The sequence below is a fragment of the Euwallacea fornicatus genome, chromosome 10 (assembly GCF_040115645.1).
Source record: "Euwallacea fornicatus isolate EFF26 chromosome 10, ASM4011564v1, whole genome shotgun sequence".
NCBI lineage: Eukaryota > Metazoa > Arthropoda > Insecta > Coleoptera > Curculionidae > Euwallacea > Euwallacea fornicatus.
Genome location: NC_089550.1, coordinates 3,578,822 through 3,596,192, shown reverse-complemented (window position 1 = coordinate 3,596,192; position 17,371 = coordinate 3,578,822). Strand labels below are relative to the sequence as shown.

The window sequence follows — 17,371 nt, the reverse complement described above, 5'->3', positions numbered from 1 at the left end:
TACTGGGAGAAGTAGAGCACAAATAGTGCACTAGACATTATGGAATTTGACAATACGAAACGTAATAAAAGATTGTTCCAAGTAAATTCATAAGAGAGATGTTTAAATCGATATAATTCGTCCAGATAACTGCAAGGCAACACTGAAGATTTGTGTCAATTATTCTCAATATCTGTTAAGTTGCCAGTTCAGTTGTTAACTCGCTGTTAGGTGAGGGTTTCTTTCTTTGTGTCATCATCAGTCGCTTTACTCATATTGTTTTTCTAACAGGAAGAACTAGTAGCTGTGCGAAAAAGGGCCAAAACCATGCTAGATTTCAACAGAAAATCGTAGAGAATAGAAAATTAATCGTGAAGATTCACGTCATTTTCCAGCTGTTAAATAATTGAGTCTCAAATGATCAAGGTCCAAAAACTATTAAAAATTTGAAGCTCTCCCAAGCAACGGGCCTTCGCGTTGCTGAGACCACGATATTTAAGCTTTACACTGATAGAGACAATCTGATATTCTCCTTGAGTATTAGATCCGCGTTTGTCTGAAAGCTGATGCATTTGAATCCAATTAAAAACATCAATCTCTCCAGTCCCAGTACTGAGACTGGCCTGCTGTAATTTCCAGTGTTCCATGACTGTATATTTCAGATATAATCCCCCAAAGCAGCAAGTTGGGCCATACTAAAATCCCCGAACGTCATCGACTCCGGCCCGGAACACAAAGGAGGAAGGAAACTAGGAAGTCGAGGAAGGCGCATTCGTCCCTGATTTATACGATTATCTTCCACACTCACACCTTCAGGCGATCTATTCACATATTCGCAGAGTATTAAAATTATTCTGGCAAATTAACCCTCGGCAAAGTTTTGCGAATGAATCCGAGTTAGGGCTTAATTCACTTAGTCGCCAGTGGGATAAAGATCCGCCGCGGGGAACGTTCCGAATTTTACGAGAGTGCATTAAATATTTCAGATATTCATTTCGCAATGTGCTCTAATTATAGAGATGTGCGCTGATTAAAATGTTAACTTTTAAGCTTTAGTGGGTGGGCATTAGTGTACCTTCCGCTCAAAGAAACACCATGCACTTTCAGGCCTTCGATTTTTCCTCTTTCCGAGGATCCTCTAGCAATCCCCGAGAGGTTTCTAGATGCTCCAATTAGTGATATTTCCTCCAGAAGTTAATCCTCTCGGGCATGCAACCAGACGTACCAGCCAAAACCGGAAATGCTTGGTTCCGGGGAACGTCTTAAAGCCTTAAATGCGTTCATTCACTGCTCAAAGAAGGGTTCCTTTGGTTTCTCAAGCTGGTCGCAGATGTTTAAAATTGATTATTCCCCGGTAATAATTATTAACGAAACAGGCAGACATAAACTCTTAATGTCGCCGGAGCCATATGGTGTTCATGCCTTATTTTTATCTCCAAATCAAAGAACACCCAACGATGTTCAACATTAAAATGGTATTCGTGTTGGAAATCAGTCGGAAAGATAACAAAAACTCGCTTCATTCTCGCATTGATCACTTGTACAAGCTCAATTTCAATTACATGTATGCAAATTTATACGAAGATAACACATAAGTCGAGGAAAGGGGCAACATATTAGAATCCAATTAACCTTTCCAATCGTGACACATCTACTCGTGTATGTTTCACAGGAAAATCTTGAATGCTTCATTAGTTCACTAGTCGCTACCTACTGAAAAACACTTATCTATTTTTTCCCACCGTTTATTGCCTTTTAAAAATAATTGGACTCTAACAAGAATGCCGAATTAAGAAATAATTATATATCTACCAAATTTCAACACCTCAATTATGTATAATAGATTACGATACTAGACAGATTTGTAAGAGTTTTGTTGTTGAAGAATGTCCGATAATTGCTGCAGAAGATTTATCTTTAAGAGGCTTGAACAACCACATTTTTATTACACACATAACCAGCCATCTTCATCAATCGTAAACAATAAAATATGCAGCTACCAATGGAATTTTATTACTGTCTTATCTTAATCCTTTCTCTAGAAACCTCTTTATTAAATCCTTGTTGTAGGAGCAGAGATCAAATTACAGAGTTGCTCTGAAGTTTCCATAAAATATCATATATCCCAATAAAAGTAGTCGTCTCATTTTTCAAGCTGCAACCCACCTTGGGCGCCCCGTAGGGCTTAAAAGAAACGCCGAAGCAGATAGTTCCCCTTAATCGTCAGGGGACTTCTCCCGGATTCTTGTCTTCATATATTTGCATCTTACATATCAGCAGCTCTAAGAGGAGGATATTAAAAACGGTAGTTTATTGGGTGGAGGACAGGGAAGTATTTCTGAGGTTGGTTTGAAACGGTATTTAACGAAAATTTATGTAAGCATGAAGTATGAAAATCATCAAAGGAGTGTTATAATTTATCTCCTCAAGTTTCTCAAAGCAAACAGTTCCGAGAGCTACAGAAATGGAAATGTAGAAGGAAAAGTTCAAGTTAGCAGCAGTAGAATCATAGTGATAGTTATTGTGGTTAAAAGTATAGGCGTCTGGGTAGCGATACAAAAGTGTCCTTCGTGGAATTTTAATAAAAATCTTTATCGACAATTTATTTATAATTTATAGTTTCGATTCTACGAAGGATCTGGATTGAATTGAGCCTTAAAAAGTTATTTAAACGGCGTTATAATTATGTTCGTAGATTTAAAGGCATCTTCAAAACCCTGTTTAGCGGAACCTGAAAGATATATTGCATCCCTATTATGTGGGATTATAGATAGTTCATTAAGGGCTACTATAGATTCATGTATTGACAAGTTTATCTGGAAGATAATTTCCATGGAAACCACGAAGCTAATCAATACTCCGTCTTTACTTAAAAGGTTCTATAGACATTATCATCTTTGTAAACTTGCCAAGGCTTTAATTTATTGGCCTTTAGAGAATTAATTTGAGGTCGATTCGTTTACGAAGAGCTCAAGATATCGAGATTATAATGTAGAAATACATAACAACAGACAATAGGTACCTGAATCCTATTGGAAACGTTCATTTTGAAATAATATTCGTTCGAGTAGAACGATGTATAAGATGGATTTTCAATGATGAAGGATGTCAATACAGGGTGTCAATGAAGCAGGGTGACGTATGTTAAGGACTGATTTTACATTCGAAAATATGAAGAAAAGTTGGTATAAACATGGGCAACAAACATTGCAAGGTGCAAAGCTGATATTGGGTGGTTTTTTATTGAACTTTTTTTTCATTTTTTAGTGATTCGGAACTTGATTATTTGACCTTTGTTGTCGTTTCGTACCTTCTATAAAAAAATTAGTTTTCTTTTGCTAGACGATTTCACTATCCAGTTTTAGCTTCTAACCTTGCAACGGTTCCTTTAAAGCGGTATTTCTTAAATGGTTCGTCCTGAGACAATTTATCAAGAATACCTTTTCTGTGTAATTTTAGACAAAAAATCATATTCCGACGTTAAATTATCCTAAAAGTTAAAAGATCGAGGATTATGTTAAGTAAATCTAACGCGCTCCCTGGTTTCGCAAGTTATTAACATATCTTGGTGGCAACTTGTGAAGGGCCATAGCTCCCTTAGCAGGCGGACCCATGTTTATACAAATTTTCCTCCTTGTTTTCGAATGTAAAATCAACCCTTAAAATATGTCCCCTTATTTTATTTACTACCTGTAGATCCCTATATCGACCACGTTTGCTCGAGACATCAAAATCAAAGCGTTTTTAACATATTCCATTCATTTCTAACACCAGTTTTTATGGCTCTTACTCTAGATGGGTCTGGTTAATATTATATTGCTTAGTTTAAGATGAAGTTACTGTAACTACCCCACCTAATTCTAGCAACCAGGTTAGCCTAACTAACGATGTGTAGATTGCCATTCTATTAGGCACAATTGTCATTAATTTGTGATCGAGTGCCCCAACAGAATACATCGATTACAGCGACTAGGAATATTCCGCTATGATGATCTCATATAAACAGACTGCACAGCTAACTCTTACGGTCACTCCAATCAACATTTTCTTCGAAGGAGTCAGCTAAAAGTGAGTGGAGAAAATTGGGTAATAGGGCTGTCCCCAATTTTATGGACTATTTTCGTTGCGGTAATTGAAATTTCAGTTGTGGTTGGTAGTGGCAATTTTTTCGTTCAGTGTACTAATCGGCGGCGAGAGATGATTTAGAAAATTAAATATAATTGAATTCCAAATTGGGGGTAGATAGTCTGAATTCTGAAAATAAGCCGCATTGAGATGGGAAAAGGGAAAAATCCATACCCGTCATTTCTAAGATCTGGAGGACTGGTTTTGAATTAATGGAATAGCAGAGTCCTGCCAGGAGTTCGATGATTTGTTTGGAGAAGTTTCGACATTCCTTATTATGGTTCATTTGAGAGGGTCTCTCGACGGAACACATAAGGGTGATTGGGATATGGCAAAACCTGCGATGGTGGACGTCGAAATATCATGATCTGACCCAAAATACCTTTTATTAATGTTGCCTGTTTTTTTTTACTATTTAATAACTTTTCTGTCTTCGTAGCATCATCACCAAAACTGGTATACTTAGGTTCTCTAAAATGCCAAAAAATAATTTTTATCTAATTCCTACGTAGCTGCTAGAGGACGCCATTTACAATCTTCCGCTTCGGTGTGTGTCGTCATATTTTTTATTAGTGCCACTAAGGTCAAATTCTATTCAACGCAACGAAAGAGTGTAATTTTTTATTCAAAAACGGCAATTTCGTTTAATCCCGATATCTCCCTTCGTTCACGAGATTTTCACCCAAAAGCTAATACGTGTAGTACCATTTCAAACCCGCAAACTATGGTGGCTGGGGTTCACACGCATTACTTAACTATTGTTACTTTAGCTTATCAAAGCAATTAAACTGTGTACTTGTCCTTCGCTTTTTTTGTCAAAAAAGTGCCAAGGCATAAAGACTTTTTGTCAATCAGAGGTGCGGTGTGATTTGTGCTTTTCTCAAATGAATTTTATAATGAGACTTATTTTTCATTTGTTAAGGGATTTTCATTTTATTTTATGATTGAAAGATTTAGTTTTTGGGTAATTGAAGTTTTTTCATTAATTAGGGATTGGAACTAGTGCCACACGAATTAGTTTACGGGGAAAAATCTCGTAAACGAAGAGAGATATTGGGCTTATACGAGGATTTTTCGAGTGAAAATAGACACTTTTTCATTATGTTGAATAGAATTTGACCTCCGTTGTCCTCATGAAAAAATAAGACCAAACGCACCAAAGCGGTGGATCGTAACTGAGGCCCTAGAGGAGGAGGTACGTGAAAATTGGATCAAAATCTTTGCTCGGCATCTTACAAAACCTGACTATACCAGTTTTGGTGCTGATGCCACGAAGACGCAAAAACTCATTAAAGAATATGACAAAAACACGCAACAATGGCATGAAGCACCTTGGGTCTAATCGTCACATATCGAGGACCCTTATCTCGTGCGGTGCCGTGCTCCATTCCCAATGAATCGCCCTGTGTGATGAGTTCTTTCTCAATTATTTCGCGGAAAATGCCTGCTTCTAAAATAATCTAAGTCAATTGCGCCTTCAGTGCAGGTGGGGTTGTGCTCTTTTTATAAATATCCTGATCAGAATCGTGACAATACCAGAAATGTGGCAAACAAATAAAGCCATCTACGCGATAAAACCTGAAGACCATTTTTCTGATTAGAATTTATTTTTAAACGATTGTCAACAAAACGGAACCTATCTACCTCTGGAACTGAAAACATTATTCTTTCTCGCCCTAGTTTTACAAATAATATCGTTTTCCACCTTCCTTTAGAATTCCATCGTATGTTCTAAATCTATATTTCATGTTATGGCGTGGAACATAAATGTAATATCAGCGGCTCGGCGAAAGAATGTGACAGTTGAGACGGAGGCATGACTTCGTCCCCTTTAAACGTGAACAGCACCGCGAATTCTATATTTTTTCTTCTACATCAGTCAGCGACACTACACGTTGTAGAATAATATATAACGGAGGCGCATTTAAATTCGTTTAGCATAATCAATGGGATGGGAACCAGAAGAAATTCATATCTATGTAGGTATCGTCGACTCTTTTGTGTCGCTGAAGTGGGCGCACAAAGGGCACGTTAACGGCCTTACCTATATAAATCCTTAGGCGAGAGCTGTCACCGATTTTCTCTTTAAAAAGAAATCGGCTCTTTATTGGTTTTGTCGGGATTCCATTTTAAAATATATGATCCGGCTCATACACGCATTAAACTTATTTAAACAGCTCCTCTCAACTAAAACCCTCAGCCATAATACGTCACATAGTTCAGGAGAATTAAGCAGGATATGTTAGCAGGAGTCGTTATACGGTTTAACCGTATTATGTATGTGTGTAATTACTAAACCCCCGTTCTAAAAGTTGGGACAATAACTCGGCAGCTGGTTTAGGGGACGTCATAACATCCTTCAAATTAGCGTTAGGCTGTAACGACTTGTGGTGTTTCCCTGGAACAATAGCCTAGTTATGTTGTGAAGTTCTCATCCAGAAATCTATATTGCCGACATAAATCATCTAAAGCCTTTGTGCAGGGACATTCATTCGGCGGTAATATTGCTGTGCAAAGCTAGAATCGAGCCAACCCTTGCCTCGCCTTACAAGCTAAGATATTTCGACAAGTTAATACCCGCCGAAATGGATTGGGTAAGCGCTATTGGTTGATGGATTTTACAAGTTTGGACATATGCAAAGTTAGAGTGGGTTTGAAAGTTATTAGCGTTCGCCCTTGCCACTTTTTGGAGTTTATTAACCCTAAAAGCTTGCCTGAAAGATTAATAAAGTACGCACTAACGGATATTAAACCTAGGTACCGCCGCAAGAACGGGCGCATTCAATGGACTGAAGCGCTTTAAAGCTTTATCGCAGCGATCCGCCGAACGTACTAATTACGACCTGATCGCTCTAAAGCTTGAAGCTGCTGGTCACAATGGGCGCATTCAGCGCGGTATTGCAGCGATTGAGTTTCGCAGCAGTGCCGATTTAAAGCAGTGGAGTGTGTTGTAATGAAAGCTGCGATTTTGATCAAGATCGAGTTAGCAGCTGCTCCTCAAATCGAATTGTTAGATAGAAAACAGTGGCCCGATTCCGGCTTCAGGTGAAACAGGGCTTCAAATTCTCCGAATGCGCCTTAGAATGCTGGAATTTGAGCGCTACAAGCAAAGTTGTAAGAGTCGATTTGAAAAAGTGTGATTTCTCTCTGCAGTTTTCACTTCTCTTTCGATTTCCAAAACTATTCGGCAGATTTAAGTACAAAAGGGATGTTGCGATGAACTGAGCCGCGTTCTCGCGTGTGCCCATTGGCCTCTCAATTGCTGTTAAAAATTTCTAACCGATCTGGTAATTTCTCCATTGGGGTCGATTCAAACCATTGGCTCGTGTTCGCACATCGCAAAAGAACGCTGTTCAAGGGATTTTTGAAGAGAAACACCATATCAAAATTCACTTTGAAATGGAACTTCTCGATATGCAAGACCGAGACCGAGATCGAGACTTAACTGCAAATACGACACTCACGAAGCCCCATTTTGAAATATGCAAGTGCATGGACAAGCCGAATGCCGAATGGAACTGTACAACGAAGTATAGTCTTATCAGTTTCAAGGTGACGATTGAGACATAAATGTGATGACGACAGATATTTTCTAGCAGATAATCACCTTTATGATGGAGCACAAATGTCCCCCAAACAGGCCTGTTACAGATAAGCTTACCAGGATTTACATGTAATTTTCCTGTGAAATTACCGTCAGGTCGAAGTGAGTGGTTCCATCGTGGGGATGAATGTGTTACGGCCTGAAACACGAAAAATCTGCCGTTTTCAATAAGCCGATTCCAATAATTAATTATTTTTGAGCTCGAGATCTAAAATTTTCATTTCCCTTCCCTGCACACACACACACACACACATACCAATTTACCATGACTATTTAATGTTTTCAATAGGGCCAATAAACACATTTGCAAAGTTTATCCCGCGTACAGTCCTGCATTTTAATCCAGTTTTAAAACTGGAGAGAGATCGAGACTGGCGGTTTCCAGTAATTGTTAAGGGACTTCCGCAAAGAGCCACTCCCCATCCATATTCGAATATTTCATCAGACCGGAATGACACATTAGAAGTCGGTAAAACTGCGGATTCTCTGAAAGGAAAGTTTGACTTATGGGACATAAATTTATGACGATGGTGCAGGTCGGATCATCGAAGTTTGTTCATGGATTTTAATGTGCCATAGAATAGTTTGGAAAACAGTTTTCGCTTCCGTCTACTTTGTTACGTTTACTACGTTTGTCGGAGTTAAACGTTATCCTGGACACAGAATTCAAAGATGCCAGAAAAATTATTGCATCCTAAAACTGATTTGGGGTCCAAAGAATCATTCCATAAGCCAGATAACTTGTAGTGCAAACTAATTGCATTGGGATACTTACTAGAAAATTTACTGCATTCCTTGCTTCGCATAGCAAAGCATAGGGATACTTCGGGTAAGTACTCTTAAATCACTTTAACTTCCCAATATATCTGAACGGCTTAAGATCCTCAACCAAAGCAGATTTAGCTAATTGCTGTATTGTTTCAAATGACATGTTTATGGTGGCTATAATTTCCAGAGGGAGTCGTTGTATAGTCGCCTGACTTTGTTAAAACTTCCTGGACGGTTGAAATTCCAAAACGCGTTATCTTCGAAAGAAACATTTCAGTGTGAGAAAGGGGCACAATTGTGAGAATTCACACAATTGTCCCCCTTTTTTTCATTTCCAAAACATTTAGAAAGTTATCAGAATTCTAACGCCGTAATCAGTTGAATACACAAAATCATATCAGGATTGGCTCTTTGGGCTCCTTTGTGAGTTTGAAGCGGGAACACAATGGGAACCTTAACAACCTTACCTATATAAATTCCCTCGGCAAGAGACGTTTGCGATTTTTCTTCGAGAAATGGGCCCTTTATTGAATCCAAGTAGAATCCATTTACTGTACAATGCAGCAAAGAATATTCATATTTTAACGACTTCTCTCTCTCTCAAATCACCCCCGTGAATTTTTTGATACACCCTGGCTTATTCAAGACCTCCCCTTGGAAGTGCGCTTTTTTTCGAAGAGATGTGACCCAATAAATGTCACATCTAATGCCGAAAAAGCTGTGCAAGTTTCGATTTTTTTGCCGTCGTTACCTCCGTCTTTGGCGACCTCCGACTTATATCCCCGGGGGTAGCGATAAGAGCAGGGGCCCCTGAAATCACCAAAAATGAATTTGTCTTGAGGATTCGTCGCCGTTTAACCTCTGAACCGAAAGAGCCCTGGTCAAAGACGAGTTTGGATATTGTGATCCGAGATATGATTTCGATATTACGATGGCACGGAAGCCATTATCAAAGAGGAAGCGAATAATGACATTGCTTCGGGGCCCCCGGTCGAGATTTGGTGCGAAACTCACTGCACTTGACTTTTATTCTTCTTAGGAAGAGGCCTGCAATAATCGTAAAAAATAATTGGATTGTGGATTAATAACTGTTTTAAATGAGGAGATAATTGCGGGGAAATTGGAAGTCTTCAGAGCTGTACTTCTTTTACGCTTCATACAGATTTTTGCGTCTACAATTGAAAAAAAAAACATGACTGAGCTTCATTTACGCAAGACAAAGAAAGTCTATTGAATTTTAGCTGCACGTAACAAGAATTTAACAATGAATCGAACAGTGATCAACGATTAATCGGCCGCGCAAATCCATAACACTGAGAATAATCCATTTATTGATTCAAAAACGAGCGAGAAAACGCGATGTTTCTCAGCTCAGAAAGCCAAACTAGACTTCAAATATTTGCAAAAGGAAAAGTTGACGTTTACTAACTACTTACTAAAGCTGCTTTGCCTTTAATAAGAGTTAAGAGCATTGCTCGCATAAGTTGATATGGCCGCGCACATACATAATCCGTATACCAATTTACGGAACATTTCATACAATTTCTGTCTAATTCAATATTGCTTCCTGTACTTTGCCCATCAACCTTCTCTACTTCCTTTGTTGTTCCTGAGCTTCATTTTTACTTCCCCCGATTTCCCTAGAACTTCTCGTACTTTGCCCAAACTTCCCTCGACTTCCCTCAAACTTTCCCTACTTCCTTCTAATTTCCCATATTTTCCAATGTCCGTACACTAAACTTCGTCAGTGGTTCGGCCCTTGGTTAAACCCCATTTGACCAGAAAATCTATTTATTTTTATCCTTTTTATCGCGGAAACGCAAAAATTAATGATAATTAAGTAAATTAGACCGAATTCGAACTGCGCTAAAGTGATTTTTTTCTTCCAGCAAACTGGAAACCGAGTTAATCGGAAACTGAGTAACGCGAATTAATCTTTTGCCCATATCTTTTGTGATATTTTCTATTAGTTCATTCACATTTTCCCACACTTATTTCCACATTCGTTGAAATATAAAAATTCTATTTACCTGGATTTCCTCAGTCTCACTTTAACAGCTTTTATTATTTATATGCTTGTCGAGAACAGTGCTCGTCTAACATGGTTAATCTGGAGATATCGATTTTAAGGCGAAATTATTAATGTCGTCTTAACCTTAACAGCAGCCTAAATTCATTGAAACTTTGACACCGGGCCTAGCTATTGGTTAGATTATTTGGTTGTATGGAAACCACCCTAATATTAAAGTTAATAGAATATTAATAATGTGGTCTTTAAGCCGTAATCAGATGGCGCGTACTTACTATTGCAACAACGTATTTAGCTAAAGATAGTAAATATTTATTTTAAGTAATGCGATATTTGAAAGCTTTTCGCACGCAAATTAGCCTGAAATTCAAGTTTTTTAACTAACAGGATTAAGTTCATTTCTAAAATCGAGGGAGACTTCCACTTGGTTGGTCGAAACTCTACCCATACTTTCCAGGATTCCTCTAGAAAAGTCGAATAGAAAACGTTTTATTTACGTTTTAAGCGAGAGGGTCGCATTGAGACAGTACTTTGAGGGAGGTTTCTTTGTGGTTGTTCAGCTCCTTATTAACACATTGGTCAAACCTAAGGTGCAAGCATAAGCAATTCAAATTCAAAGGCTCATAGCATACCATTGCATCAGGTAATCCTGTCTCTTCTTCTCATTTCTTTGAGATCTCCCTGTTGACTGATTTCGTCGAGAGTGTTCCTTCTCTAAAAGATTTGCGTTAGATGAAGTGGTCTCTGCTAGGGGTGGTGAAATGGATATGGGACTTTCGCTATTGTTGTGATCCCCTCGTTTAGATCCCGAGGACATGGTTTGTGTGTTTCTCTAAAGGGATGCGAAATTAATCGAATTTAGCACAGTCTTAAAATCAACGTCATCCTGACGATTACTTCGTCTAGCATCCAAGATAAATTGTAATGGGGACTGGGTCCGATTGTTTCGTATTGGTTGGGATAGCTGCCAGGCCCAGGAGTAGAAGCGCGAGATGTCGAAGGTATTCCTCTCTCATAGCCTGAATACTACTTGAAAAACGTATTTATTTATTTTTTCTTAATATTTACCTTACCTCTGCATTTCGTCCACATAGGCCTTCCGGCCTTGTAGGGCTTTTTTCCACAGTTATGTGGACGGTTTTGTGAGACGGCATTAGAGAGTTGTTGGATGAGGTGTGTAAACCTGTTGGATAGATCTAAAAACTAAGATTAAGGCCTAAAAAGTCAAAAATAAAGGTTTAATACAGCTTTATTGATGACTTCAGATCTGCCCCTGCGACTCATCTTCTGTTGAGATTTTCCTGATGATTATCTGGAAGTTTCTGTACTAATGGAGTGACAACATTGACGCTGTTTTGAACAGAATTTTTTTCTCGCTGGTTCCTGGTGTCAGTTTAGGCGTCGTATTCGTGTCAAAAAATTCCACAAAAATTGCTACCTTCAGAGAGGCGATTCTGGTAAAATTTTCGACATTTAAAATCTGAGCTTTTTGAGAATTTCGATTCTAGTGGTTCCAATGCAGAGGGGTTAAAGCTAAATTCGAGACACATTGATTTCTTTATTTGCCGCGTTAAACCTGGGATCATGTGGGGCGATAGTTTCGCCTTAAATCCCGCAATTAAAACTCGTGGAAATGTCGCTGAACTCCGCTAACGTGCCACTCAATCTTATCCAGGAAAAGAATCTCTGCTTCCCCTAACGTGCACGTTTGGAGACTTTTCCAGGCGTTTTGGTCTGGAAGCGTCGTTGCGTGTGCTTTTAATTTACATTAGTTATGACCATGACCACATCGCATGCTTGGTCCAAGGACATTGCTAAATAAACCTTAACATGTAAATATGTAATCGGCGGTCAAGAAAGACAAACCTGGGCAAAGGGAATTTCCAACAGAAGTTGAAAACCTCCAGTTTAGGCGAAGAAATAGAGTCATTTGTGATTTAATCCAGTCAGGCACAACTTTTGAATTGACTAAGTAATAGTAGAAAAACAGCAATTTTAGGCTGGAGTGAAATCCTCTAGAACATTTCAACAATTTCGTATAGTTACGTTTATCGACAAAATATTTCCATTACGACGAAGTTTAATTAAATATTTGGCGATTATTTAATATTTCTGGGAACCAATATACAATTTCAATATTCCTCTATTTTTGTTTGCAAAAGCCGACTCTTCTAATAACTAACGACCCGATCAAAAATCTCAAATAAAATTTGTTCGCATGTTTCCAGTTTACACGTTATGGAACTTTCTTAGTTTAGCCAATATCAAGACCACAAAGCGAAAAAATGTTATGACGTTTTTAGTGTTTGAAAGCTATCCAGAGAGTCTCGACAGAGAAAAAGCGCTCTTTATTTATTAAAGTTTGCTTATCTCTATCAAGATAACGAGGTGAAAATAAACAAACTATATCTGAAGACTATTCAATATTGATTTTATCCTACTCTAAGTGGACTTGTGACAACACATTTGGATTGGTCTCTTGGTGGTCCGTATCGATTAATTGTTTATGCAGCTCGCTCGGACTTAGTTCTTGATTTCGGGGCTCAAATTTGAGTGGACGCCTCCCAGGAGAACCTGAATTCACCTAGCGAAAAAAAGGTGCCGCATATGTTGAAGAAAATCGCAGATTCAAATATAAAAATCAATTTAGCACGGAATTTATAGCGTGCAACGAAATGAATGTTGACGCGCTGATTTAGTGGGGAATTATCTCCCTCACGAAAATAAAAAAGCCCCTCCCTTCAACCGTTCAATCGAAAAATTCGCAGTTTAACTTCAGTGGCGGAACACCTAGTTTTTGTCACTATTTTCCGTTACGGCGATTCGGAAATACCGCTGGATCTTGACCTATTAGACTTCTAACACTAAGCAGTGAATTGGTTCTTTTTGAAGAGCGTAAGAGAAATTAACGGTGATTATTTTACCCAGAGCACAGTGGCGTGACACGTAGTTTTAACATATAAAAATACGGGGTTTTACAGATATTTTCTTATCATGGTTCATGATGGTACGAGGATAGTCCGGACAGTAGCCGAACTGACGCTTAAAGGACAAAAATGGAGAATATGACTTTTTTTTTTGACGGTCTCCTCTGAGATTGATACACTTGGACTCCACCTCTTCATTATCGTCTAAGCTGTTCCCACCCGGCTATTTTTGCAAGTTCGGAATTAAAAAATAATCTAAAGGAGCTAAATCTGGCGAATGGGATGGGTGAGGAAAAAGTTCGAAACCGAGCTGATTGATTTCGGCAATCGCGATGACGGAAGGGTGGACTGGCGCGTTGTCTTGATGAAGCAAGACTTTCTTTTTGACCAAATGCGGTCGTTTTTTTCCTAATTTATTCGCTCGAACGCTGCAATAAATTTTTGCAACATTCTCAGCTTATTGTTTATCCTTTAGGGAAGTAGCCCGCTATAATTAATGAATAAAAATCATTTCACGTGTCTCCCCAAAAACGAACACCATCATCTTTCCCGCACATGAAACGATTTTCGCCTTCTTTGGAGCCGATTCTCCTCTTTGATTCCATTGTTTCGGCTGCTCTTTTGTTTCAAGTGTGAAATGATGAACCTATGTTTCATCCATGGTGATGAATCGATGTAAAAACTCTGCTTTATTGCTGCGAAATTTTGCCAAACACTCCCTTGAAACATCTCCACGGCGTTATTTTTGTTCAATTGTGAGTAATCGCGGCATCCATCTTGTGCCTATCATGTCTGCTAACTCGCGCAATTTTAGCCGACGGCCTTCCGGTACAGTTTTGACGATTTTCATCACAATTTCAGGAGTGGTCAGATTTGGAGTGTCGTGGGGTCGCGCTCTGTCAGATTCCCTCAGAGTAGAATCCAACTCCGCTTTGCTCTTGGATGGACTAAGACCTTTCAAATGATAGTATCGAATCACGTGCGGATGACCAATTTTTCCACGTTTGCAAAATCTCTAAAAGCGTTTGTTAAAACCGACTTCGAAACAAACACAAATCAACGGAGCACCCCCAAACTTTAGTCATAAACTTTTTGAGGTTAGGTCTCTATAATACAGGCAAATGTTTAACAAAATAACCGCCATCAATATGCCAGGCGAGTACTTCTGGGACTATCCTCGTAGTTGACTTTTTGCTTTTTCCTTGCTAAATCATGGTTTGTGAGCAATAACAGCCGCATTAAAAACTCCCCACATTTCAAAAGCTGGTGAAGCATTGAAACCTGAATTCCCTCCCTCTTGATGCAAACAACGTTAGTGGGGTTCCGAAATATCTCGGCAAAATTCCTGATATATGTATTTTTATCGTTCATGTTTGCGTCGAAAGTTTTGTGTACCAATAAGATATCCCCTATACGTCGTTCTGCTATTGACATGCAGAAATGGGACCATTTGGGGGACGTAAGCTGTAAATAACAAGTCAGATTTTTTACCTCGAACAGTGGGAAAAGTTCCTCAATACTCCGCCAGTGAATATTAGTATTTATGGAGCAAATTCTCAGTTGTAGAATGAAATCTTTGATTTATTCACGGCTCCGGTGTTTACACACATAAAAGTAATTTCGCTAACAAGAGCGCTACAAACAAAGCCAATTTAGCAAGAATTCAACCCTAACGTGATCATATTTGCCCTGTTATTTCCGGCTTATTAACACGAGCTTCCCCTATTTTACACATCAATAAGCCCCAAAGGGATTGTATCTTATCACCGCCAACATTGGCCGAATTCCGGGCGATTCTTACCCGGATTCTCCAAGGAAATCGACATATGCAAAGAAAGCGATCATCGATTGAACTGGAAAGTTAATCGGTAAATGGATTTTTGCATTTTATTGTCTAAAATCACAAAATAAAATCATTATTCATACCGGGTGACATGAATAAAAGAGCTCGCGATTCATGCATGTAGGTATTTCAAACGATAGTTAGAGGTACGTTTAAACTTAATGGATTTTAAATTACATAGGACCCGGGTTCCTTATCGCTCTCGCGGTTTAGCAAAAAGCTGTTTTTTAATGCATTTGTGATGCTGCACTTTTTTTTAGGTCACGTTCAGAGTCTTAAAAATACCTGAATTTAATCTGCTTTTGACCGCAATGTCCACTAAAAAACCATTCGAAAAAGCTTCGGGAACGTGCTTTCCGCCTTCCACAATGAAATGTCTCGTTCTTGGTGTGCATTCGGTCTGGATTTATAAAGTTAAACGTGCATTACATAAAATGTGATTACAGATCACGTTATACTCATTTGTTTGGTACGAGCGGACATTACTTGTTCGCAAATTAGTTTTTTCTGGCCCGTAATGAGGACAGATGTTCATGAGCTTGAAGACGATCGTCGATTTCAAGGCGTTATGCTGAAATATGGATGGGTTAAAGCACGAGTTTATTGGAGATTTATCTTTATGCGGGGAAATAAAGAAACAATGAGGAATTTAAGACGAACTTGGTACATGTACGAGTCTCAAGAGGAAAACGGCCAAGTCGTTAATTAAAGTTTTGTTAGTGGAACGTCTGGGGCTTAGGTGCAAATCTTTTTGGCAGTGATTTTACAACACTTTATAAAAATGGGTTTCTGGGAACCTTCTGGTTCTGGATGGGCGGGCGATCAAGAAATACAGTGAGGGACAAAAGTATTGGCACACCAGAAGTTCCAATATAAAATGACTGATTCTGTTACATTAGCAAATAACAAATCCAATGAAAACTAATTTATTTCAAACCTCACATCTTAAGGTACTAATTACTCCTAGATTTAACATTATATTGTTTTTCTAACAAATGGTTACATTGCAAATATATAAACTAAGCATGGAAATTCGTGGACAAAAGTATTGGCACACTTTGGTAATATAAATAATTAAATAGTTTTTCTGATTCACAAACAACTTGTTTACTATTTTTTTTATATTTGCTATGAATTCTTTACGTGTAGGGACAAGCTAAGTTAAAAATATTTCCAGTTTGTTAGTACTTTTCTTAATAATGGGACGCAAAGGTGAAGAAACGACTGTCAGTGAAAGAAAATTATTGTAAACCTACGAAGAGATGGTAAATCTTACTCAGATATAGCAACTATAGTAAAGATAAGCCGTTGCACTGTTAGAAATATTTTAAAAAGATTTGAAACTAGTAATGATTTTTTGAATAAACCCAGAAGTGGCCGCCCGAAAAAATTGTCTACGCGGGAAGAAAGAAAAGTGGTCAACAAAATTAAACTTAATCCTAGGACCAGTGCATCTGAAATTGCTTCCATTTTAAGAGTAGAGAATGGAAAAGATGTTAGCAATAAAACAGTCCGCAGGACCCTTCATTGTGCTGAATACAGAGCTAGAGTAGCCAGAAAGAAGCCCTATATTAGTAAAGCAAATAAGAAAAAAAGACTAAATTTTGCCAAAGAACACATTGACCGGGACAACCAATTTTGGGACAACATATTATTTTCAGACGAGTCCAAATCCAACATCTTTCAGTCCGATGGTAAAATGTGTGCATGGAGAAAGCCCAACACAGAACTTGAACAACAAAATCACCATAAGACAGTCAAACATGGAGGTGGTAGTGTGTTGGTATGGGGATGTGTGGTTTCGAGTGGTGTTGGAAAACTTATCTTTATTGATAATGTGATGGATGAGACCGTGTATTTAAATATCCTAAAAAATAATTTAAAGCAGAGTGCTGAAAAACTTCGATTGGATCGCGGATTCTATTTCCAACAGGACAATGATCCAAAGCATACGGTTTATATCGTGAAACAATGGATCGCATTCAATGTTCCCCACACTTTAAATACCCCTCCACAGTCGCCAGATCTCAATCCAATAGAGCATGTTTGGAATGAATTAGAAAAACGAATAAGGAAACATCATATTTCAAGCAAAC

General features: G+C 38.4%; 2 protein-coding genes across 6 annotated transcripts in view; one reads left to right on the top strand and one right to left on the bottom strand.

Annotated features, from left to right (window-relative positions):
• LOC136341543 (nephrin-like) overlaps positions 1–17,371 on the top strand; it is a 151,880-nt gene that overhangs the window by 17,755 nt on the left and 116,754 nt on the right. The window lies entirely within an intron of this gene.
• Positions 9,467–11,861, bottom strand: LOC136341564 (uncharacterized). 4 transcript variants are annotated; one of them, XM_066286687.1, is made up of 7 exons: positions 11,751–11,861; positions 11,579–11,701; positions 11,397–11,531; positions 11,138–11,337; positions 11,036–11,090; positions 10,507–10,969; positions 9,467–9,523 (listed from the first exon to the last, which is right to left on the bottom strand). In XM_066286687.1, exons 1-6 carry the CDS (start codon positions 11,787–11,789, stop codon positions 10,946–10,948), a joined length of 576 nt encoding a protein of 191 aa, XP_066142784.1. In that variant the 5' UTR covers positions 11,790–11,861; the 3' UTR covers positions 9,467–9,523; positions 10,507–10,945. The 4 variants fall into 4 exon arrangements, with proteins under 4 accessions (XP_066142784.1, XP_066142781.1, XP_066142783.1 ...); XM_066286684.1 differs by having other exon boundaries at positions 10,507–11,090; XM_066286686.1 differs by having other exon boundaries at positions 10,507–11,090; positions 11,403–11,531.